Source organism: Haliaeetus albicilla, chromosome 23 (genome assembly GCF_947461875.1).
Source record: "Haliaeetus albicilla chromosome 23, bHalAlb1.1, whole genome shotgun sequence".
In the NCBI taxonomy this organism is placed as follows: Eukaryota; Metazoa; Chordata; class Aves; order Accipitriformes; family Accipitridae; genus Haliaeetus; species Haliaeetus albicilla.
This window is the reverse complement of record NC_091505.1, coordinates 16,068,714-16,093,264: the sequence shown is the minus strand read 5'-3', so window position 1 is coordinate 16,093,264 and position 24,551 is coordinate 16,068,714. Positions and strand designations below refer to the sequence as shown.

The following is a 24,551-nucleotide window of genomic DNA, read 5'->3' as shown; positions in this document are numbered from 1 at the left end:
ACTAGAAAAAGGTGAAGCTCCAGAGCACCTGCAATATATTGATGACATCATCATATGGGGCAGCACGGCAGAAGAAGTTTTTGAGAAAGGGAAGAAAATAATCCAAATCCTTTTGAAGGCTGGCTTTGCCATAAAAGAAAGTAAGGTCAAGGGACCTGCGCAGGAAATCCAGTTCTTAGGAGTAAAATGGCAAGACGGGCGTCGTCAGATCCCTGCGGACGTGATCAACAAAATAGCAGCTATGTCCTCACCAACTAATAAAAAGGAAACACAGGCTTTCTTAGGTGTTGTGGGCTTTTGGAGAATGCATATTCCAAATTACAGTCAAATTGTAAGTCCTCTCTACCAAGTTACCCAGAAGAAGAACGATTTTAAATGGGGGCCTGAGCAACGACAAGCCTTTGAACAAATTAAGCGGGAGATTGTTCATGCAGTAGCTCTTGGGCCAGTCCGGACAGGACCAGATGTTAAAAATGTGCTCTACACTGCAGCTGGGGAGAATGGCCCTACCTGGAGCCTTTGGCAGAAAGCACCTGGAGAGACCCGAGGCCTACCCCTGGGGTTTTGGAGTCGGGGATATCGAGGATCCGAGGCTCGCTATACTCCAACTGAAAAAGAGATATTGGCAGCATATGAAGGAGTTCGAGCCGCTTCAGAAGTGGTTGGTACTGAAACACAGCTCTTCTTAGCACCCCGACTGCCAGTGCTGGGCTGGATGTTCAAAGGGAAAGTTTCCTCTACACATCACGCGACTGATGCCACGTGGAGTAAGTGGATTGCACTGATCACACAACGGGCTCGCATAGGAAACCCCAGTCGCCCAGGAATTTTAGAAGTGATCATGGACTGGCCAGAAGACAAAGACTTTGGAATGTTGCCAGAGGAGGAGGTGACACGGGCTGAAGAGGCCCCGCTGTATAATAAACTGCCAGAAAATGAGAGGCAATATGCCCTGTTCACTGATGGGTCCTGTCGCATCGTGGGAAAACATCGGAGGTGGAAGGCTGCTGTATGGAGTCCTACACGACTAGTTGCAGAAACTGCTGAAGGAGAAGGTGAATCGAGTCAGTTTGCGGAGGTGAAAGCCATCCAGCTAGCATTAGATATTGCTGAAAGAGAAAAGTGGCCAGTGCTCTATCTCTATACTGACTCATGGATGGTGGCAAATGCCCTATGGGGGTGGCTACAGCAATGGAAGAAGGGCAACTGGCAACGCAGAGGTAAACCCATTTGGGCTGCCGCACTGTGGCAAGATATCGCTGTTCGGATAGAGAAGCTAGTGGTAAAAGTACGTCATGTAGATGCTTATGTACCCAAGAGTCGGGCCACTGAAGAACATCAAAACAATCAGCAGGCAGATCAGGCCGCCAAGATTGAAGTGTCTCAGGTGGACCTGGACTGGCAACGTAGGGGTGAGCTATTTATGGCTCGGTGGGCCCACGATACCTCAGGCCATCAGGGGAGAGATGCAACATATAGATGGGCTCGAGATCGAGGGGTGGACTTGACCATGGACACTATCGCACAGGTCATCCACGAATGTGAAACATGTGCCGCAATTAAGCAAGCCAAGCGGCAAAAACCCCTGTCGCATGGGGGGCGATGGCTGAAATATAAACAGTGGGAGGCCTGGCAGATTGACTATATCACACTCCCACGAACACGCCAAGGCAAGTGCCATGTGCTTACAATGGTGGAAGCAACCACTGGATGGCTGGAAACATACCCTGTGTCCCATGCCACTGCCCAGAACACTATTCTGGGCCTTGAAGAGAAAATTTTATGGCAACACGGCACCCCAGAAAGAATCGAGTCGGACAACGGGACTCACTTCCGAAACAACCTCGTAGATACCTGGGCCAAAGAACACGGCATTGAGTGGGTATATCACATCCCTTATCACGCACCGGCCTCCGGAAAAATCGAACGATACAACGGACTGCTGAAAACTACATTGAGAGCGATGGGGGGTGGGACTTTCAAACATTGGGATACACATTTAACAAAAGCCACCTGGTTAGTTAATACTAGAGGATCCGCCAATCGGGCTGGCCCCGCCCAACCAAGACTTCCACATACTGTAGAAGGCGATAAAGTCCCTGTAGTGCGCATGAGGAGTATGTTAGGAAAGACAGTCTGGGTTAGTCCTCCCTCAAGCAGAGGCAAACCCATTCAAGGGGTTGTTTTTGCTCAGGGACCTGGGTACACCTGGTGGGTGATGCAGAAGGATGGGGAAGTTCGATGTGTACCTCAGGGAGATTTGATTTTGGGAGAGAATAGCCAGTGAATTGGGCTGTATGATACCTAACTGCTAAATACCCTGCCAATGCATGTCATTGTATCTATAGTGTCTATATGCCATATCAAGGGTATTACTGTAAGAATTACCCAAATGACTGCGGGATGGACTTTGAAACTAAGCCAAGTACAACAGCGACAGAACTTGAACTGACACCCAGCAATTTCCTCAAGATCAACATCCTCGACCTGCAGAACAAGGGCGTGAGTTGCACCAAATGTACTAGCCACAAGTTCCAGAGGCAGCATACAACAACCCACCATCTCACACCATCTCTCTTATCCTGAAGAACTGTTACAACAGATGGAGCCCCAAAGTCATGGACTAAATAAAATCAATGGACACATTAGAGGAATAGCCCATACGCTAAAGGAATACCATTCGCGTGTGTGTGTGTGTGCGGGGGGATGACGGGGACGGACGCAAGTCCATATACTTATATATATAAGACAAGGAAGTGGTAGTGGTCGATTGGAAAATGTAAGATCTGGGCATGATGTAGATGGTATAGAATAAGGGGTGGATAATGTCCTGGGTTCAGCTGGGATAGAGTTAATTTTTACAGGAACCTGGGAGGTGGGGGGCATAGCCGGGGCAGCTGACCTGAACTGGCCAAGGAGCTATTCCATACCATGTGACATCATGCTCAGTATATAAAGGGGGAGCGGGCCGGGGGGTGGGCTCTTCTTTTCGGTGGGGGAAGTGGCAGAGCGTCGGGTCCCGGGTGGTGAGCAGTTGCACTGTGCATCACTCTTTTTGTATACTTTTTCATTAGTACCGTTGTTGTTGTTGCAATTTCTTTGTGTTGTTCCAGTAAACTGCCTTTATCTCAACCCTCGAGGTTCCAGGTTTGGTTTTTTTTTCCTCTCCTCCGTCTTCCCCCCATCCCACCGGAGGGGGGCGGGAGGAGTGAGCGAGCGGCCGCGTGGTCCTTTGTTACCGGCTGGGCTGAAACCACGACATGAACCCAACATCAAATTGAAGTTCAGTCTGAAAAAGTGCAAGCCATAGCTCTTCAACCTTTGTAGGCAATTACCCCATATCAGGTTATCAAACCCGGAGTAATATTAGCTGAAGGAGCAATGGTGTATGCATTACTGGAAGGAGATGACACTCCTGTTTTCCTTATCATAGGTTGGCTCATCATGTTTTGTAGTTTTGTACTACAACCATGTGCCCTGGATACATTTCCACAAAATTAACGTGTAAATACTTGGATTTGGTTGGCCTCTACTGTAACTAACTCACCTGCCTTTTGTATTGAGGGAGGATTAACAGCTGCAGATCTTTTGACCACAAGTTTCATTGGCATGCCAAAGCCAGTAGCTGTATTACAGAATTATGCTACGGTAAGTTATTTTGATGTTAATGTTCCTCGTTGTTTTCTTTCCAAGTAGGTAACGGCTGTGCGCCAAGGAACATTACAAAATTGACTGGCGGTGGACTATCTCCTTCTTTGACACCATAAACACTGCTCTGCTTTTAAAGGTATGTGTTGCTTCAACATCACTGATGAATCAGCCAGCGTTGAGAATGACATTCAACATCTCCAAGACTTAATGCATCAAATGAAACAATCTACTGGTGGTGCCTGGCTAGCTGAGTGGTTTAATTCCATGACAGAATAGATGGGACACCTGATTCAAAGCATTATTGTAGGGATATTTTTATTCCTTTTTCTATATGCATTTATTTCATGCCTCTGTAAAAAAAATATCCCGCAAGCCCAAATGGACACCTCCACCTTTGCCAGCCTCAGCGGAAGCAGTCCCTTGACTGAGGGGGTGGAATGTGGGATAGTAATGAAAGATTGGTGAGGTAATGAAAATAAATTTATACTTTGCATTTCATCCATGGTTTTGTGGTTGTTCCTGCGTCCTGCCTGTGCTGACTCACACAGATGCACTCGATCCCCTCATCCAGATCGTTGATAAAGATATTAAACAGAACTGGCCCCAATACTGAGCCCTGGGGAACACCACTTGTGACCTGCTGCCAGCTGGATTTAATGCCCTTCACCACAACTCTTTGGGCCCAGCCATCCAGCCAGTTTTTTATCCAGCAAAGAGTACACCCATCCAAGCCATGAGCAGCCAGTTTCTCTAGGAGAATGCTGTCAGAAACGGTGTCAAAGGCTTTACTAAAGTCCAGGTAAACAACATCCACAGCCTTTTCCTTATCCACAAAGCAGATCATCTTGTCGTAGAAGGCAATTAGGTTAGTCAAACAGGACCTGCCTTTCATAAACCCATGCTGACTGGGCCTGATCACCTGGTTGTTCTGTAGGTGCCGTGTGATGGTGCACAAGATGATCTGCTCCATAACCTTCCCTGGCACTGAGGTCAGCCTGACAAGCCTGTAGTTCCATGGATCCTCCTTCCAGCTCTTCTTGTAGATAGGCGTCACATTTTCTAACCTCCAGTCAGCTGGGATCTCCCCAGTTAACCAGGACTGCTGACAAATGATTGAAAGTGTCTTGGTGAGCATTTCCATCAGCTCCCTCAGTACCCTTGGGTGGATCCCACCCAGCCCCATAGACTTGTGTACGTCTAAGTGTTGTAGCAGGTCGCTAACCATTTCCCCTTGGATTATGGGGGCTTCATTCTGCTCCCCATCCCTGTCTTCCAGCTCAGGGTGCTGGGTATGCTGAGAACAACTGGTCTTACTCTTAAAGACCGAGGCAAAGGCAGCATTAAGTACCTCCACCTTTTCCTCATCTTTTGTCACTATGTTTTTCCCCACATCCAATAAAGGATGGAGATTCTCCTTAGCCCTCCTTTTGTCATTAATGTATTTACAGAAACCTTTTTTATTGCCTTTCACTGCAGTAGCCAGATTAAGTTCTAGCTGGGCTTTGGCCCTTCAAATTTCCTCCCTGCATAACCTCACAACGTCTTTGTAGTCCTCTTGAGTTACCTGCCCCTTCTGCCAAAGTTCATAAACTCTTTTTTTTTCCCCTGAGTTCCAGCCAAAGCTCTCTGTTCAGCCAGGCCAGTCTTCTTCCCCACCAGGTCATCCTTTGGCAGATAGGGGCAGCTTGCTCCAGCGTCTCTAAGATTTTGTTCTTGAAGAATGTCCAGCCTTCCTGGACTCCTTTGCCCTTCAGGACTGCCTCCCAAGGGACTCTGTCAGCCAGGCCCCTAAACAGGCCAAAGGCTGCCCTCTGGAAGTCCAAGGTGGCAGTTCTACTGACCCCCCCTCCTTACTTCTCCAAGAATCAAAAGCTCTATCATTTCACGACCACTATGCCCAAGACAGCCTCCAACCATCACATCATCTACAAGTCCTTCTCTGTTCGCAAATAACGGGTCCAGCAGGGCCTCTTCCCTAGTCGCATCACTCACCAGCTGTGTCAGGAAGTTATCTTCTACACACTCCAGGAACCTCCTAGACTGTTTTCTCTCTGCTGTATTGCATTTCTGGCAGACATCTGGTAAGTTGAAGTCATCCACAAGAACAAAGGCTAGTGATTGTGAGACTTCTCCCAGTTGCTTATAGACTATTTCATCTGCCTTTTCATCCTGGTTGGATGGTCTATAACAGACTCCCACCATGATATCTGCCTTGTTGGCATCCCCCCTGATTCTTACCCATGAATGCTCCACCATTTCATCACCGTTGTCAAGATCTAGACAGTCAAAACACTCCCTAACATACAGGGCTAGCCCACCGCCTCTCCTTCCTTGCCTATCCCTTCTGAAGACTTCATAGCAATACATTGCAGCACTCAAGTTTTGTGAGTCATCACAGCATGTTTCTGTGATGGCAACTATAGCATAGTTTTCCAGCTGCACACTGGCTTCCAGCTCCTCCTGTTTGTTGCCCATGCTGTGTGCATTGCTGTAGATGGAGTTCAATTGGGCTATTGATGCTGCCACGTTTCTGGGGGGAGAAGTCCAAATTCCTATGCGACTGTTCTCAGGCATTTTGCCATTTCTTACAGGCAATTTTGGTCTGGTCTTTGGTCACGTTTTCACCTCCCACTTACGGCTCGGTGTTATATCCAGCCTGGGGAACCGCCATTGGCTGGTGCATGACCATCTTCTGTGTCATCTGGATTCCCATTGCTGCTATTCTAAAAATAGTTAAAGCTGAAGGAAACCTTTGTCAGGTAAGGGTGCAAAAAAGGTGTCATAGCCTCAAGTCTTGCTTTCCTTGGCGTTGTCAGGAACACCTGTGTTGTCTTCTCCAACACATGTTCAGTACCTTGAGGTGTTCGTTAATTGGATTTTTAGACCAAAACACCCCTCTGGGAATTGCATCAGAGGCAAATTTACCCTACTGTGTCCTGATAAGAAGATAAAGCCTAATTCTCTGGGAGTGCAGCCACACATTCAACGGTGATTTTCATGGTTTCTGCTGTTGTTCCAGCTGCTTTAAATTCTCTGAAGAATTTCTATCTCTTTCTATCCCCATATCATTTTCTGGAGTTTTGCCTCCCATTCCTCACAGAAACGAGCAAGTGCAAGATCTGATGTATGCTCTTCTTGCCAAGCTTTGCCAGAGTCCTGTTGGTCACAGCTTTCCCAGCTTGTTTGACTTCAGTGTCCAGAATCCACTGAACCCAAGGACATTTTTTGCATGATTTTTAGTAACTTTAGCTAAACAGGAGTGAAAGGAAAACTCTTGGAAAGAGAAAAGTGGAAGTGGAAAAGAAGTACATTTCCTGCGGATTGGCTCAAAACACAAGTATGTTTTCAGTCAGGAAGGAGAGCACAGACGTGTGCAGTTCCAAAATGCCACATCCATAATGCGGAAACACTTTAAAAGCGGTATTTCGACTGGCGTTTGTATAGGTATGTAAAGCCATTAGTTAGGGGCCGAGCTTATGAAAGCAAATGTAAAACCCCAAAGTTATTTCTTTTGCAGAGGCTGTTCATAGGCGTGATGTCAGATTTAAAAAGGAAGAAGTCTTTAATGTCATTTCTACCCCGTCATCTGTTTGCAAGAGGACATTTTCCAGCCGGGGCTGCGTGGCGGTGCGCTGACCAGCAGAGAGCAGCGTGCGCCCGTGTCTTCTGCTGCGCTCCCAGCACCCGGGGAGCGGGGGCCTGCGAGGGGTCGGCACAAGCCCCCGGCCCAGCCCGGCTCTGCCCGCGATGCTGGCCCGCTCGCTCGCTGCTCGCTGCTCCGTGGCCCTGGAGACTGCATTGTAAAGCAGCGGCCGTGAAGCTGAGTCATTTGGCACTCGCTCCCGCCTGGCTGGCGGCTGTTGAACGGTGTCGGAGCTTTGAATCAGACTGGCCCTATCGAAAGGTCTTTTTTATCCAGACCCAGATGTGTGAAGAAGAGAGCTGGTGCTCCCGTTGAACTCCTGCGCGGCTTCAAGCCGAGCCTCACGGTAGCAATACGGCTGCCCTGTGAAAGCCACTCTGGCCTCTGCAGGCTGGAGTTGACCACGGGTCATCTCGGCAGACCGGTTCTCCCAGTCAGTGGACCTTTCCAGCCCCACGTCGCAATTCCGTGACACTTTGTGCACCCCCACTCCCAAGTCCCCAGAGCTCTCCTGAGCCTCGCGCTGTTCTCGTTCTCCATGCCTGTGGGTGATGTGGCCCTGCTGAGGTGTCCCCTTCCTGGCCTTGTTGTTTAGTTTTTTGTAGGAAGCAGCAGCACAGACCCAGAAGCAGCATGCGTGTTTGTAAGTGAAGGCTTTATTTTCTTGTTTCAGCTCTAAATCTAATTGTCCATCATTTTGTGGACCTATGGCAGGGCTTTGTGTCATTGCTTGGCTTCAGGTCCGTGGCCGTGGCTTGTTTGATGCGGGCACCGTGGCACCGCAGTCTGGCTCCGAGGGATGGTGCATCTGCCACGCTGTCGTAGCGCGGCTGTTTGGAGAGGGATGAAGGAGAAGCGAGAGGTACCAGGGTGTGAGCAGAGCTGACTTGCTGGGGAGCTGCACAGGAGTGAGGAGGTGATTGCATAGCCCATCTGCTGAGGGCAAAATCACGTATTTCCTGTGAGTCACCTTCTGAAGGGGTTGGGAATGCTCCACAAAGGCTGGTGCAGCAGAAGATCCCGGAACGTTCAAATTGAAACCGGTCTTGAAACAAATTAATGTCTGCTGGCCCCAAAGAAGTTACTGGGGCAAAAGGGTTTACATTGTTGGAAGAACCTGGTTTCAGTGATTTTGGTGACGTTTGCTTTTTCGTCCAAATGGTCTTTCTTTTGGAAGGTTAGTAAATACAGACTACCACGTACTGAAGAAGAAAAATATTGCAGTTTAAGAAACACCTCTTGAAATTTAGAAAATTATTTTCTCGGTCTGAGCTGCTTTGGAAGGGAGGTGAGGGGGAAGTGGACTTTTTGACTTCTTGATTTGGAATGAGGAAATTATTGTTACAACTGTCTGAAGGATGACAAAAAATCTTTTCCAATGTAGCGCTGTGATGCAAATAAGGCAAATGCTGGCAGGACCCTCTAAAGAAAAAACCATGTTACCCTAATGATGTTAGTTATTTTTTAAAAGTTAGCATTTGGCCATCCCTGAAGGGGATTTGGGGAGCCAATATCTAATCTCAGGTTCCTGTGAGTCCCAGGAAGGCTCCAGATCCTCTGTGTAGATTAGCCTGTTGGGTAGACGATATAGGGGAGGGGAAGAAATGAACTGAAATCTATGGGCTGTATGTAAATAGCACTTAAAATCATAGTATATCTGAACTTTGAAGGGACCCATAAGGATCATCAAGTCCAACTTACAGGACGACCTGAAACTAATCCATATGACTAAGAGCATCATCCAGACCCTCCTTGAATTCTGAACAGGCTTGGTGCCATGACCACTGCCCTGGGAGACTATTCCAGTGACCGATTGCCCTCTCAGTGATGAACATTTTCCTAATGTCCAATCTGAACTTCACCTGACACAGCTTCCGTCCATTTCCTCGTGTCCTATTGCTGGTCACCAGAGAGAGGAGATCAGCAGCTCCCGTTCTGCTGCCCTCCTTGAGGAAGGTGTCAACTGTGATGAGGTCACCCCTCAGCCTTCTCTTCTCCAAGCTGAACAAACCAAGTGACCTCAGCCGCTCCTCAGAAGTCTTGCCCTCGAGGCCTTTCACCATCTTGGTCCCCCTCCTCTGGACACCCTCTAATAGTTTGATGTCCTTCTTGGAGGGAGGCACCCAAAACTGCACAGTACTTGAGGTGGGGCTGCACCAGTGCTATGTAGAGTGGGACAATGGCCTCCCTCGACCAGCTAGCTATGCTGTGCTTGATGCACCCAGGACACAGTTGGCCCTTTTGGCTGCCAGGGCACACTGTTGACTCATATTTAACTTGCCATCAACCCAAACCCCCAGACCTCTTTCTGCAGGGCTGCTCTCCAGCCTCTCGTCCCCTAATTTGCATGTATAACCAGGATTACTCTGTCCCAGGTGGTGAATCCGGCTCTTGCTCTTGTTAAATTTCATACCATTGGTGACTGCCCAGCTCTCCAGTCTATCCAGATCTCTCTGTAAGGCCCTTCTACCCTCGAGGGAGTCCATAGCTCCTCCCAGTTTAGTATTGTCAGCAAACTTATTTAATGTACATTTGATTCCTGTGTCCAGATCATTTATGAAAACATTAAAGTTTTATAAAAACATTTATAAAATCATCTGGCCCTAAAATTGAGCCCTGGGGAGCCTCTCTGGTGACTGGCCGCCAGCCTGATGTAACCCCATTTACTATAACCCTTTGAGCCTGACCTGTCAGCCAAGTGCTCACCCAATGCATTATGGACTTATCTAGCAGTGTGCTGGACAGTGTATCCAGAAGGATATTGTGAGAGACAGTATCAAAAGCTTTGCTAAAATCCCAAATGACCACATTACTGGCTTCCCTTGGTCAATTAGATGGGTGTCCTTGTCATAAACAGAAATTAGTTTGGTTAAGCAGGACTTTCCCCTCATGAACCTGTGCTGGCTATGACCAATGACTGCATTGTCTCTCAAGTGTTTTTTTCAGTAACTCCCAGAATAAACTTCTCCATAATTTTACCATGTGCTGAAATGAGACTGACAGGCCTGTAATCACCAGGGTCTTCCTTGTCACCCTCCTTGAAAAGTGGAACAATATTTGCCAGCTTCCAGTTGAGTGGGACCTCTCCAGCCTCCCAGGACCATTGAAAAATAATGGAGAGAGGTCCCACGATGACATTGGCCAGCTCTTTCAGTACCCTCGGTTGAATACTATTGGGCCCCATAGATTTATGCACATCCAGCGGGAGCAGCAAGTCTCAAAGAAGTTAAGGGTCAGCTGGGAGTTTATCATCTCCCCAGTCAAGGTCTTCCAACACAGGGCTCTGGGGGTCCCAGTGCCCATCATCAGTGTTGAAGACAGAGGTGAAGAGGGCATTAAACATCTCTGCTTCATCTATGTCCCTATTTCTGAGGTGACCGACCTCATCAAGCAACAGACCAATGTACCTCTGATTCTCCTTTTGCTATTAACATATTTAGAAAAAAGCTCTTTTTGTTGTCCTTCAGAGTGCTGACCAGCTTGAAGTCTAATCGAGCTTTGGCCACACTAATTTTCTCCCTACAGTGGCAGACAGCATCTCTGCAGTCCTCCCATGTTACCTGTCCTTGCTTCCACTGTCCATACACTTTCCTTTTCCACCTAAGTTCTAGAAGAAGATCCCTGCTCAGCCAGGCTGGTCTTCTGCCCTGCTTGCTTGACTTCCAATACTTGGGAATTGCCTGCTCCTGTGCTCTTAAGAGATGGCTCTTAAAAAGTGACCAGGATTCATGGACCCCAATACCTTTAAAAGCAGATTCCTAGGAGACCTTACTAACTAACTCCTTCAGCAGCCCAAAATCTGCTCTCCCCATACCCAGGGTTAAAGTTTTGCTGGCAGTCTTTCTCCTATCACCAATGATTTGAAACTCAACTACTTTGTGGTCACTGTGACCAAGACAGCCACCAATCACCACTTTGCCCACAAGTCCCTCTCTGTTTACAAACAACAAATCTAGCAGGGCACCTTTCCTAGTCAGCTCCCTTAGTACCTGCACCAAGAAGTTATCTTCAACATGCTTCAGAAATTTCCTGGACCTCTTTGTGTCCACTGTATGATCCTCCCAGGTGATGTCTGGGAAGTTAAAATCACCCATAAGGACAAGGGCAGTTGATCCAGAGATATTTCTCAATTCTTTGTAGAATAATTAATTGGTGTCATTGTCCTGGCTGGGTGGTTGACAGTACTGCCACAACAACATCCACTTTATTTGCTTTCCCCTTCATCCTTCCCCAGAGGCTCTCAACTGTGCCATCACCAACTGTGTCATACAATCCAACCCCTCCCTTACATACAGCACCACCTCCCCTGCCCTGCCTATTTCTCCTGAAGACGCTGTCCATCACAGGACCCCAGTCACAGGACTCATCCCACCAGGTTTCACATATGCCAATGATGTCATAGCTCTGGGATCGGGCCAAAGCTTCTATGTCCTCTTGTTTATTCCTCATGCTGTGTACATTAGTATAAAGACATTCCAAGTGTGCTCCAGTGTACTTAGCACATCACGGAGCAGGCTGATGCTAGCACACCATTCCTCAAATGCTGCCATGCTGCCCCCAGTCTTATCTCTAGCGAGCCTGGTTTTATCCTTTTCCTCCTTCAAATCCAGTTTAAAGCTCTTTCAGTGAGCTCTGCTAACTGCTGCACAAAGATCCTTTTCTCCATTTGAGACAGGCGTACCCCACCTGTCACTAGCAGGCCTAGTGTTGTATAGGCCAACCCATGATCAAAAAACTCAAAATTCTGCCAGTGACACCAGTCTCACGGCCAGGTATTGATCTGCTGGGTCTTCCTCTTTCTTCCCTCATCATTCCCTGCAACTGGAACGATAGAAGAGAACACTACTTGTGCTCCTGAGCCCTTAAACAGTTGTCCGGAGGCCCTGAAGTCTCTCTTGATTGTCCTTGGACTTATTGCAACTTCATTGCTGCCTACACGAAAAATCAATAACGGATAATAATCCGAGGCCCGTACCAGGGTAGGAAGCTTTCTCTCCACATCTCTAACCCAGGCTCCAGGGAGGCAGCAGACTTCCCTAAGAACAGGGTCTGGTCTGCGTATCAGGCCTTTCGTTCCCCTCAGAAGAGTCTCCTCCGACAATGACCCACCTTTTTTTTTTTTTTCTTTACAGAAGCAGTTTTGGCGCAGGTTGTAGGCTGACTTAACCTTGGTGACACCGCCAACCTAGATGAACCACCATCCGTATCATTGTCCAGTTCTACTCGCAGAGCCTCACACCTATTGTGCAAGCACACCTGGGAAGGTGGGGTGGTCACAGAGGAGACGCGCCTGCTGCGCGGGCAGGAACTTGTCGCCATTGCCCCCTATCCCTTGGGTCACCGTGTTCTGGCAGGTGGGGAGAGGATAGGCAATCCGCTGTACCGTGTGTCCAGTCTGCCTGACAGGCCTGTCCCAGGGAAGGTAGGCTGCGATTCCAGTAGTCTCTCCCTCTCGCACTCCCCGATGCACCTCAACCTCCTCACCTCCCCCCTGAGCTCTGTCACTGAGCGGAGGAGTTCCTCTCCCCGGGCCCACCTCCCACAGGTGTGCTCCCTGCATAAGAGCAGGGCGCAGCCTGCAGCCTGACACCTGGGTAGCAGCGTGTTCCCACCGGAGCTCTCCCTGGGAAGCTGCGTCAGTCGCGGCGGGCGCAGAGTTTAGAGCGGACACGGCCTTCTGCCGGGTGGATGCCGTGGCTGCCTGGCCGGGCCGGCGGAGCTACAGCACCTTTGCCGCGCCGTTGGCCCGCCCCGCCCGGGCGCTCCCCGGGGCGCTCGGCCGTCGCCGCTCCCGGCCCCGCCCAGGTCTCCTCAGGCGCTGTGGCGCGAGCTGCCGGCTGCCGGCGGGTCTCCCGGCTCCCCTCAGGTTTCCCGCCCCAGGAACCCCCGCGCACCGCGCCAGAGCGCTCCGCTGCCGGAACCGGCGCTGCTCGCCTGGGTGAGGGAGACTTGATGAAGGGAATGAGGAAAGAAGTCTATATATAGCACCGATTGCTCCCGTGTAAGTATTTTTCATTGATTTTTGTAGATTACTTGTCTGTACAAAGGGGGGGGAACTGGGTATCTGAGCCTGTACAGGGCAGCAGACCAGCTCTGGTCCTGACTCTGGTTCTCCCTGTCCTCTCTCTTGCCCCAGTGGGGGAGTCTCTCACTCTGCTCAGTGATGCAGAGGGAAATGAAATACGTGTGGTCAGAACTGGATGTGCGGAGAGATTTTCCTCCACGGTCAACGGACCTGGTTCATCAACTCATGCTGACTGCAGCTGCAGTTTCATGTGGAGCCTTTTGGCCAGATGCAGTTTCAGAGGTCCGTGTTCCCACCTCCCCTCCAGCTCCGGTCCTGGTGCCTGGTTAGCAATACCGTTGAGCTTCTTGCTATGCGAGAAGGAGCGACCTTCCTCTACGCTGGTTTGGTGTGATGATCTGTTTAAAAAACAAAAAATGAACAGTGCTGGTAGTTTTTGTCACAGGACCATTTAGTAGATCCCCTGAAGGCTAGAGCCATAGAAATCAGATGACTCAGAGACAGCAGCATCTGACCAGGCAGGGGAGGAGGTGATGTGGGACTGAGAAGCTATGGTGAAGGGAAGATGGAGCAGTGGGTTAAACTGGATCTTCCACTGAAGGGAATGCCGTGGGAAATGGCAGCCTTACCTGAGCTGACTCTGCTCGATCAAAGTCAGGCTGACTGATAGCACAGCCACAGCTGCTAAAAGAAGGTTTTCTTCCTCAATAAAACAATCTCAAGAAGGCTAGAGATAAATTTCCTGAAGTGATTTATCCGTGAACGATAACTAACTCAGCTCACTATGAAAGCGCAAAGCTGCACCTCAGTGAAGCATGGAGTCAGCGTGGAGGTGAAACGTGCACGTGCATCTCGAATGTGATGTGCCGCTGCCTCAGCCCAAAAGTCAAAGCAGAACTGAAGAGGTACGCTGAAGGCACCAAAAGACAGCCTGAGCGTTGGAATAGGCTCTGCTCAGCAAGCAAGTAAAAGGAACAAGGATTTTGCTTTGCAAAAATCAGGGCTGTGGAGCAGAGCCAATAGCCATCTATGGAAATCACAAGGGGATTGACAAAGGGGACTAAGGAATGGCTATTCCCTACCTGTAATAGTTTCAGAACCAGATAAAAGATGGGAACTTCCCAGGTGGCAGCTTTAAAGTGAAAGGAGGAGTGTTTTGTCCCATGCTCAGCCCAGCACTGGAGCTCCTTGCCAAAAGGTGTTGGTACTAAACGGTTGCATGGCTTCAAAATCTTTCAGAAAAACTAATAAAAAACCCTCAAAACTCAACAAGACACTACCTCTGGTTCAGGAGACTTTGAGAATGCGAGGAAAGTGGGTCTGTAGTGCTTCTACTGCTCTTACGCTCTGACCCTGGGTGTCTATGCCAGGCTGGTGCCAGAGACAAGGTGCCGGCCTGGCCTGGGCCTTTGGTTTGATCTCATACAGCTGTCCTGGAGAGCAAACTTTGAACTATATGTGATTCATATTTGCAAATTTTAACTCATTTACAAGAAAATGCAGATTGCTGCCAAGAGAAACCTACTGAATTCTCTCTCTCTCTTGTGCGTGCTCTGCCAGGCACAAATGGATTCATGTTCCACAGAGCCTGAACGCAGTTTCATCTGGACATCTACCTGTAGTGCACAGACTTGCATTATTTCTCTTCAAGCAATCAGGAAGACAGAACTTCTTCTGGTGCAGACTCTCTTACTATAACTAAAAAACAGGGAAAGTGTGACTAGCTCTGCTGTGGACAGCCTGAGCTCCACGATGTGAAACAAGCAGCAAGCACCAATGACACCAGCTTGCCTCCACAGGAAGGATAATTGTTGTCCACCAGTGTTGATAAAAGTAAAGAAAGATAATTAAATTTAAAAGGTGAATCGTGGAGTTCGCAAGAAAGCAGAGAGCTAATGTTCACCATCACCACCTAAACTGGATGCAGATAAGAAAAAAAAAATTTAAAAAAAAAAGGCATGCAGTGCTCTCCCCCTCCTGTCGCTGCTTTTGCAGAGTGGAGTCTCCACAAACAAGGAGGAAAGGAATCATCAGCCCAAGTCTAAGCCCTACAGTAGTATGCATGTGCCGGTCCCTAAGAGTGCAGGCAGACGTAGCCAGTGGTTTGAACAAAGGCACCAAGACAACACTGTTTCACCAAAGCCTCTGGACCACTATGCAAAGCCTTGTGTTCACTCTCCTGCCTTTCACTCTCCACGCTGCACCTGGGGGACTGTACATCTTTTAGGAGATGCATTTCCCTGACGGTCCCTTAGGTTACATAAAAGCTGCTGCGGGTAAATCTCATCCTCCAGGTAGCTTGTGTCTCACCCAGGAGTGTTTGGAAGAGTTTCCTGTCCCTGTAGAGGGATTGTCAAGATACAGTTCATAAATTTGAGGAGGCACCTGGCCCTGTTATGGACTACTGTGGTGTGCATTGCTGGGACAAACTGTCCCCAGGGTAGTGCCTCCCCCTGTGTTACCCAGGATACGTTTGCTCCTGTATTGATTGCATACATCTTCAGCCAGTCACTAAAAGGGGAAATTTGACCCCACAGTGCAGGGGCTCGTAACGATCTTGGCAGGTTTATTGGCCTGATCGATGGTACATGACTTCTTCGCCAGAGCTGAAAAAAAATGTAAGTCATCCTTATATTAAAACAAGTGTGGGGAAGAGATGTTTCCACAAAGAATTGTTCAATCTTTTAAAATTAGATTTCTTTTTTCCCTAAACTATTGACTAATGGACTGAGGAATTTCTAAATGCATCTGTTTTTGAAGACAATGCCATTTTTCTCAGGAAAGAAAATCATTAAGTGACAAGTGAACAACAAGTCTGTCCTTGTCAGTGTGTTTCTCAGGCTCAGCTGGGGAAACAGGTGTGGAAAAGGTTTAAATTAAATGGTTCTCCAAACTCAGAGTCAAAATGTAAATTGTTAGGATTCTGATGCTTTTGTTTTCCTTTCAGGGTTTTGCACATTTTTGCTCTACGGTCCAATTGTGCATTACTCCAGAAATCAGTGGCCTGGTGCAAAGCTCATCAATGCATTAATTTCCTTGATTGTAAAAGCTGCAACTTCATCACAACACCCTGAATACCTTGGAAGATTTCCTGTGGGTCCTGGGATCTTTGCTGCTTGCATCTGGCACATCTGATGAAATAGTCTGGATTTGTATATTAACAACAAGATATACCTATATGCTAAGTACATATAAACATTTGAAGGAAGATTTGAATTTGGAACTTACTGTATTACAGCTGATGTTGAAGTTTTAATACTGAGAAACAGGAACAGCTATACCAGTTATCAGTTCTGGTAGACTTGTATACTCCTACATGCACAAGTTTTCCACATGGGTTAAACACAGCTTTAAACACCAGACTTAAACATTTAAGTCTGCCCTCTGTGGAAGCTCCAGAGTTTTTCTATATTTAACCTGAATATTTAATTCTGTTTCATTTATGTTTTAGAGTAGGTGGGATATAGCATGCTTGGTGACCTTGCAGTCTCAAGCACAAACAATACCTTCTATGATCTCAGGAATGTCACATCCCAAGTATGTTGCCAAATATTTAACTCTTATTGGGCTAACCCTGAAGAAGAGCTTCCATTCATTCACACATGTGGGTTGTTGAGATATGAATCTTGTCACAGTGCCAATGAATAAGGAAAACCAGGACAGGGTTGCAGGAGTGAGAACTTCCATGTGCTCTCCCACTTGTGCTCCTCACACTGTGACCCAGACAAACCACTGCTGTGAGAAACTCAGCCTCTGCTGCAGCCCCTTAGTTAGCGCCAAAAGCTTACATAAACCACCAAAAGTACATATTGCACTCAATGTCTGCTTTTGGTAAAACTGAACTAATGTTGGCATAAGCCAGAACAAAAAAAATCCAGGCTTCCATTGTGAAAGGTGCCCTTCCCGGTCCACCTAACTTTCCAAGCTAATTTCCTGGGCAAGGCATTTCAAACTCAGCGGTCCCTTCAACCTTCTGATAAAGTCCCTTGAAATTAACCAAAGCAAGTGGGACTGATGCAATGAGACCAACACTTGATCCCAGAGCAAGACCTTTCTGAGCAGGCCTTACTAGGATGAAACTCCAGCATGTTTGCAAGAGCTGCTCAGAGGCAATACCACAGTTGTCATCACTGTCTGCTGTGGCAGGGAGGAGGCAGAGTGTGGCCATTTGATTCCTCTAGGACTTACAAATCCATACAAATCCACTGCAAATCCTTAAGGCTGGTAGAAGACACTGCTGCCAGTGCCCATCTGTGTTCTCCTTCCCTGGTTGCTCCTTCCCTGTTCTCAACTCAACCCCCCCCATAGCCCCTTGCTTTGCTGTAAGCATTGGCTGCATTGCACTGAGATTTAGATGTGGGTAATTTCTTTTGTCTGACACATTGAATTAAAAGTCTGTTCTGATGGGGCACTTTCCCTTGAGAGAGAAGCAAGTTGAGTTGCAGGTCTGGGCTGTGACAGCAGAAGATTACTTTTTTTATTATTATAATTTTTTTCCAACCCTGAATCCTGGCATCTTACAGTATGAAGCGAGTGCTTCCTGTTGACTCTGCCTCTAATTTGCACACCTGAAAATAGCACAACTGAACTTAGTTAGACTGATTTTTAAACAGATTTGCAGGGAATAATTGAGGGGGAGGTGGTGTTTACTAAACTCATGAACAATTCCCCCTTCCCCTCCTATTCACATGTATATATATTTAGAGGGAATCAGACAAATGGCCAGCCTTTTTTTCTCTTTGAATGTGCTGTCTATTTTTATAACTGAACCTGTACATATGTATAAAAAGTGACACATCTTTCTTTTACTAACTGGAGAAGAAAATCTTAAATAAAATGGAATGAGATAATTTTATGTAAAAAAACCCAACCAACCAACCAAACAAAACATCACAAGTATAAATTGGGAGAGGAATGGCTGGAGAGCAGGCCTGCAGAAAGGGATCAGGAGGTGCTGGTCGGCAGCAGGCTCAATATGAGTCAGCAGTGTGCTCTGGCAGCCAAGAGGGCAAACCGCATCCTGGTATGCATTAAACACAGTATAACCAGAAGTGATTATCCTGCTGTATTCATCATTGGTGCAGCCTCAACTTGAGTACTATGTGCAGCTCAGGGCACCACAATTTAAGAAGGATGCGAAGGTCCCTGAATGCATCCAGAGGAGGGCAACAAAGCTGGTAAAAGGGCTGGAAGGAATGTCCTATGAGGAGCAGCTCAGGACTTCAGGATTGCCTAGTTTGGACAAAAGGAGGCTGAAGGGTGACCTCATTGCTTTCTACAGCTTCCTGAGAAGGGGAAGTGGAGAGGGAGGTGCTGATCTCTTCTCCTTGGGATCCAGTGATAGGACACGTGGGAACGGTAAAAAGCTGCGCTAGGGGAGGTCTAGACTGGACATTAGGAAACATTTCTTTAATGAGAGGGTGGTCAAAGACTGGAAAAAACTTCCTAGAGAAGAGGTCGATGCCCCAAGCCTGTCAGTGTTTAAGAGACATTTGGACAATGCCCTTAATACCATGCTTTAACTTTTGGTGAGCTCTAAAGTGCTCAGGCAGTTGGACTACATGATCATTGTAGGTCACATCCAACTGAAATAGTCTAGTCTCGTCTAAATTTTGAGCTAAAATATTTTTGTTTAGCCCATAAGCAAGCATCAACTTTTTGTTAAATAAAGCATCTCAACTTCGTTCTATGAAACCTATGAATCTTAGGAGAGATTTTCAGATATATGGTTAAGAGCGTTACAATTACATTAACGCTTGGCAACACACTTCCAGCTACTAACTACTAATTCCCTCACCAACTTCACCTTTTGCCTTAAACTGGTCTGATACGGAAACTGGTGAGATAACAAGTGTTTGGCCATACATGTGCTGCCAAACATCAAGAACAATAGTTTGGAGATATGTTCTAAAAGATAATAAAGTGTGAAACCAGTGCCTCACTGGTGCTTAGGATTACCATAGCCACAGAGGAGGCAAGGGGCAATGAAAGAACCTCTGATAAAAGCTACGGCAATACTCTTGCTTCATGACAGGAAGGTATGTGCTTTGCCATGAAGCCTGATGAAATGGGAATGCAGTATTTCTGGGGACTGTACGTACTAGAAGAAACCCTAGGTTTTAAAGGAGAATAAACAGGATGCAACAAGGAGGTTTCAGCCCAGCTCTCTGCAGATTTCCCAAGCACCCAGAGCTGCTGCCAGGGAAGCAGACAAGCATCACTCCCGTGTGTTCAGAGACAAAACAGCAGGAAGGATTTTTCAAGCCACAGGTAGCTGTCTTGCTCCTGTGATTTCTCCCAGAAAACAGTACAAAGTGCAATTATCCAAAACAATAATATTAAGACCTATCTGTTAAGTACGGTACCTAGTCGTGTTTTGCTGCAGAACTCATCTGCCCAGGAAAAGCAGTCCAACCACAGTAGCATTTTTTGAAATGAGGCAAATAAGTAGTAGAGCGCATAAGCAATGATAACATTGTAGTAGATCGCCACAAATGTTGAGATGATGACCATTGTGATGCCCACTCCTAGGAAAGAGAAAGACACAATGTCTTAACTACCCCAAACTTGGGTTGAAAAAAAAAAAAGAATGCCCTTCACTTGACTTCTAAAAGGCTACTTGGGGAAAAATTAAAAAAAAAAAAAAAAATTAAATAAGTGTGAACAGCAACCGAACAGGGAAAGGTTAAAGACATGAAATGAGGGATATGATCCCAGATCTACCTGGGAACATAATACTGACCTTGTAAGCTTGGGAATATTCTCTACACAGAAACCGGCTTCTCAGAATTAGTAACTTTGTGAAGAAATCATTATTTCACATCTGCTTATTAGTAGCATAAAAAAGATCTGAGGAAACATAATAATACCAACCTTGAAACAACGGTAATATTCTCCAGACGGAAATTGGCCCTAGACTGGCAAACTGCCCAAGGGAACATTCCATGAAAAATAAGGGCAAGCCAGCTAAGGCCAACGTCAGGGTGTATGGGATTAGAAAAGCACCTGAGGGGAGAGAGGGAAGAAAACCCACAAACACACACACAGGGAAAACAATGAATCTTTCAGTATTCACCACAGTTCCATCGCATTTTATACTCCCCTTTCCCCCCCCACCGCCTCAAATATCCCACTGTGGGGGTTTTTTTGCTCTTTGCAGAATAGAGAGATTTGTTTCTAATTCCTGTTTTCTCTAAGGCTAAACAGTACCTGCGATGAAGAGACACAGATTACCAGGAGAACTGGTGATTTACGTGGGATGGCTTCTCTTCTACAGAGTTCAAAGGATTTTACAAAAACTCTTAAAGACATACTGCTCTCATACAAGCAGGGACACTGCTCAGCTGTAGGCACCATCAGCTTTGCCTGCTTTCTATTTCATCTACCAGCTTTTAGTTTAAAAAGGAACAGATCCATTCCTTCACGTACTTAGCTGTGATTTCCAACTGCCCTGTTAGAGTAGCTACTGGACGTCCAAGCATGAAAATTATTTTCTATGGTTGGCTGACTCCTGTGTCAAACAGCATCGCAGCATGGCTCTTGTTCGAGGCCATTTTGAAGTGCACATTAGCCTGATATCAATGTGAGCCCTGTTCTGTGAAAGGGACTGGCACGTCTTTGGGTGTGCGCAAAAGGTACGGAAAGTGAGAGCACAGGTTTCCTAAGCGTGACCTGATGTCCCCACAGAAATCTGTCTTCTCCTCCCTCAGTGAACTTCAAGCAATCGAGGACCCAGTTGTGCAAGGAACTGCAAACACCTGCTGTAATTTAAGGAAGTAAATAGTCCCACAGAATTAACTGGATTACTCCTGTGTTTCGAAACAAGGATGTAACAGCTATCTTTATCAATCATGGGCAAGGGGCACAGAGCAGGATACAAGCAGCAGCACGAATATGCTTAAAATGCAAAGCTTTCTGCTGCAGCACATAAGAAAAGAAACATCTAGTAGAAGGGCTGGTATCACGAGTTATTTTGTTTTCACAATTTTCTTCATTACTCATAAGTAATACAAGCCAGCCAAGCTCGCTCCAGTAAAGCTCCTGTACCATGAATGCCACCTTGTGCGCATGCAGTGCAGTTGTATGGGCAGTGCTGCATTTACAGTTGTCGTGGTTTAACCCCAGCCAGCAACTAAGCACCACGCAGCCGCTCACTCACTACCCCCCCATCCAGTGGGATGGGGGAGAAAATCAGGAAAAGAAGTAAAACTTCTGGGTTGAGATAAGAACGGTTTAATAGAACAGAAAAGAAGAAACTAATAATGATAATGATAACACTAATAAAATGACAACAGTAGTAATAAAAGGATTGAAATGTACAAATGATGCGCAGGGCAATTGCTCACCACCCGCCGACCGACACCCAGCCAGTCCCCGAGCGGCCAATCCCTGCCCCCCACTTCCCAGTTCCTAAACTAGATGGGACATCACATGGTATGGAATACACTGTTGGCCAGTTTGGGTCAGGTGCCCTGGCTGGGCATGAGAAGCTGAAAAATCCTTGACTATAGTCTAAACACTACTGAGCAACAACTGAAAACATCAGTGTTATCAACATTCTTCGCATACTGAACTCAAAACATAGCACTGTACCAGCTACTAGGAAGACAGTTAACTCTATCCCAGCTGAAACCAGGACAACAGTCCAGAATTTGACTTCCAACGACTGTTAGGCAGAGCAAGTAAGTACATACAAGCAAGTCCTCCGCAGTTACTTGGCGTTTACGCTCTCTTTAATTACCAGTGGTTGCCTGGCAAGTAGACAGAACTCCTGAATAGCAGCCAGTGGCCTCTGTTTGGCTTTGCCACTAGTTCATTGTGCAAGCACATAGAGGCTCTCTCTGCCTCGCACTTCCCAAGTATCTTATGGGGATAATTATTGAGCTTGGGTAATTATTCCGGCCTAGCTTGTTTGCCTGGCAAAACAAAGGTTGAGAGGGGATTCAATTGCTCTCTATAAACATATCAGGGAGGTAAGCACTGGGGAGGGAGAACAGCTATTTAGCTAAATAGAGGGTATTGGCACATTGACAAAAAGATGCATGTTGCTCACAAATAAATCAGAAGAGTTCTGGAAATCTCAGGTGGAATTTTGCAATTAAAACTAAATACTATTTGCCTCTTCATCTGGTACCCAAAAAGCACAGGGATGCCTCCTCCTCCTCTTCCCATTCCCATCAGCGGGCACTATCCCAGTTCCCAGGGTGATGCTCACATCCAGCTTTGACAAAACGTGCCTGACCTCAGGGCTGGCCCTCGGATCTGGCCCTCCTCTCTCTTGGGGATAGCAAGATGTGCCCACCCGACGCTGCCATTCAATACAGGTACCTCCGCCATTCTGGTAGGTGAGGTAGGGAAACCGCCAGACGTTGCCCAGGCCCACAGCGTAGCCCACCATGGAGAGCAGGTAGTCGCCTTTGCTTGACCAGTTGCCACGCTCCAAGTTCTCATCGCTGTCACTGGTGTGGGCATCTTTTTCGTTTGACAAACTGAAGTCCTTGGAAGAGAAGGAGGGAGGCTGAAGATTGCCCCATAGGCGAGCAGGGCAGTCATATCCTCATTTGTCCTTGGCATTGATGGGCAGGGCAGCTAGACATGGTGGGCAGAGCCACGTGTGCTGCTCATCAGCCTCTCTGTGATGAAGCTGGGCTTAAGCAGCCAACCCATGTTTCTGCCTGTCAATAGGCAGCTGCTACATGTGCAACATCACCCTGTGCTTGAGGTGACATGCCATTTCATTGCCTCTGTATGCCTCTATATGATCATCCCAAACCCTGGGAAAGGTCATGCCGGGGCTTTGCCAGAGCAATGACTAACTTGTTTTGCTGCCATGAGCTTTGTCCTTCCGACACCAGCTGTTATAAGCCTGCACTTTGTACCAAGGGCACATCAGACTCATCCCAAGTCCCTTTTTAGTATTTGTTTGTAGAGATTAGCAACTCTAGGTCCAGGTTAGAAGCTCCACTGAATTTGGCTCCTATTAAGAGAATTCATAACTGCATTCCTGTGTCCAACAAATATTTTATTGCACCTTAGCTAAAAACCTGGAGCTGATGAAGGGAATGAAGAAAGTGTGGATTATGGGTCCGCTTGGCTACAGCAGTGTCCCTTGTTTGTAGGCATTTCCATTACCATCAGGAGAGGTAGGAGTGTGTTCTCATGCTTCTTAATGGCAAAGATGAATCTTCCTAGATAAGGATCATTTGGAGATTCTTATCCTTGCAATGTTGGGCACTTCTTCTCAGACTGATGCACTCAGGGCCAAATCCTGTTCATTCTTGTGTTAATGGCAGGCATAGAGCACAGCTCAGATGTAGTAGATAAGGTGTTTATGTGTGTGTTGGCTATTTCCTTTTCTCTATATCGACTGATATGTAACCCAGACACCATTTAACCAATATATACAAAACCTAAGCCATATACAATCACAACAGATATTCCAATTTCAGTAAAGGATGCTGAGGAAGAGACAAAGTTCAAGCTTAATTGTGGAAGAAAGATAAGAAGTGTAACTTGTTTGACTAACACTATCTCCATTCTCCACCTCTCTAATGAAGTTCCAGGCTTAGCATTTGTACGTGCAAAGCTGAGATGAGCATGAGCCTTGGAGCCTGTGTCAGTCATATTGGTCAAAGACACTCAGATGACCTCCAAGCCACTTCTATAAATGCCTACATCTTCCTCTGCCAGAAGCTTTTCTTCCTGTCTTTTTTTGCCCCACCAGCCTTGGCCTTCTCCCTCTCTCCAACCTTAACATCTCAAACTCCACCTCGTATAGGAACCAGCTATGGCCATTTCCTTTTGTTGCCCAGTTTGCTCAAGCCTCACTCCATGAACAAGAGGGAGAGCTACTCCATGCAAAATACCCGTTGTCACGAACATCAACACCAGCTTCTTGCCAGGCCACAGGAGCAGCCTCACTCCATGGGACAGCACCCTTCAACCATACGCCTCCATCTCACTGATGGTGCCTTCTTCAAACCACTGGCTACATCTGCCTGCACTCTTAGGGACCAGCTCATGCATGCTACTGTAGGGCTTAGACTTGGGCTGGTGATTCCTTTCCTCCTTGTTTGTACAGTGCCTTGCACAAGGGAATCCCAAGCAGTTACTGGTGTGCCTATATAGTATGGTAAAGAGATAACGAGAAGGAGGAAAATGAGACACTCATCCTGGGAAGACATATAATGATTACAGGGGGACGAGGAGCTGCAGAAAAAGAAATTACATCCT

At 47.0% G+C, this 24,551-nt stretch overlaps 1 protein-coding gene across 1 annotated transcript; it reads right to left on the bottom strand.

Annotated features, from left to right (window-relative positions):
- Positions 1-19,152: 19,152 nt before the first annotated feature.
- Positions 19,153-23,106, bottom strand: LOC138690796 (sodium- and chloride-dependent neutral and basic amino acid transporter B(0+)-like). Its single transcript, XM_069811699.1, has 4 exons — positions 23,092-23,106; positions 22,647-22,836; positions 20,193-20,324; positions 19,153-19,846 (listed from the first exon to the last, which is right to left on the bottom strand). Exons 1-4 carry the CDS (start codon positions 23,104-23,106, stop codon positions 19,665-19,667), a joined length of 519 nt encoding a protein of 172 aa, XP_069667800.1. The 3' UTR covers positions 19,153-19,664.
- Positions 23,107-24,551: the final 1,445 nt, after the last annotated feature.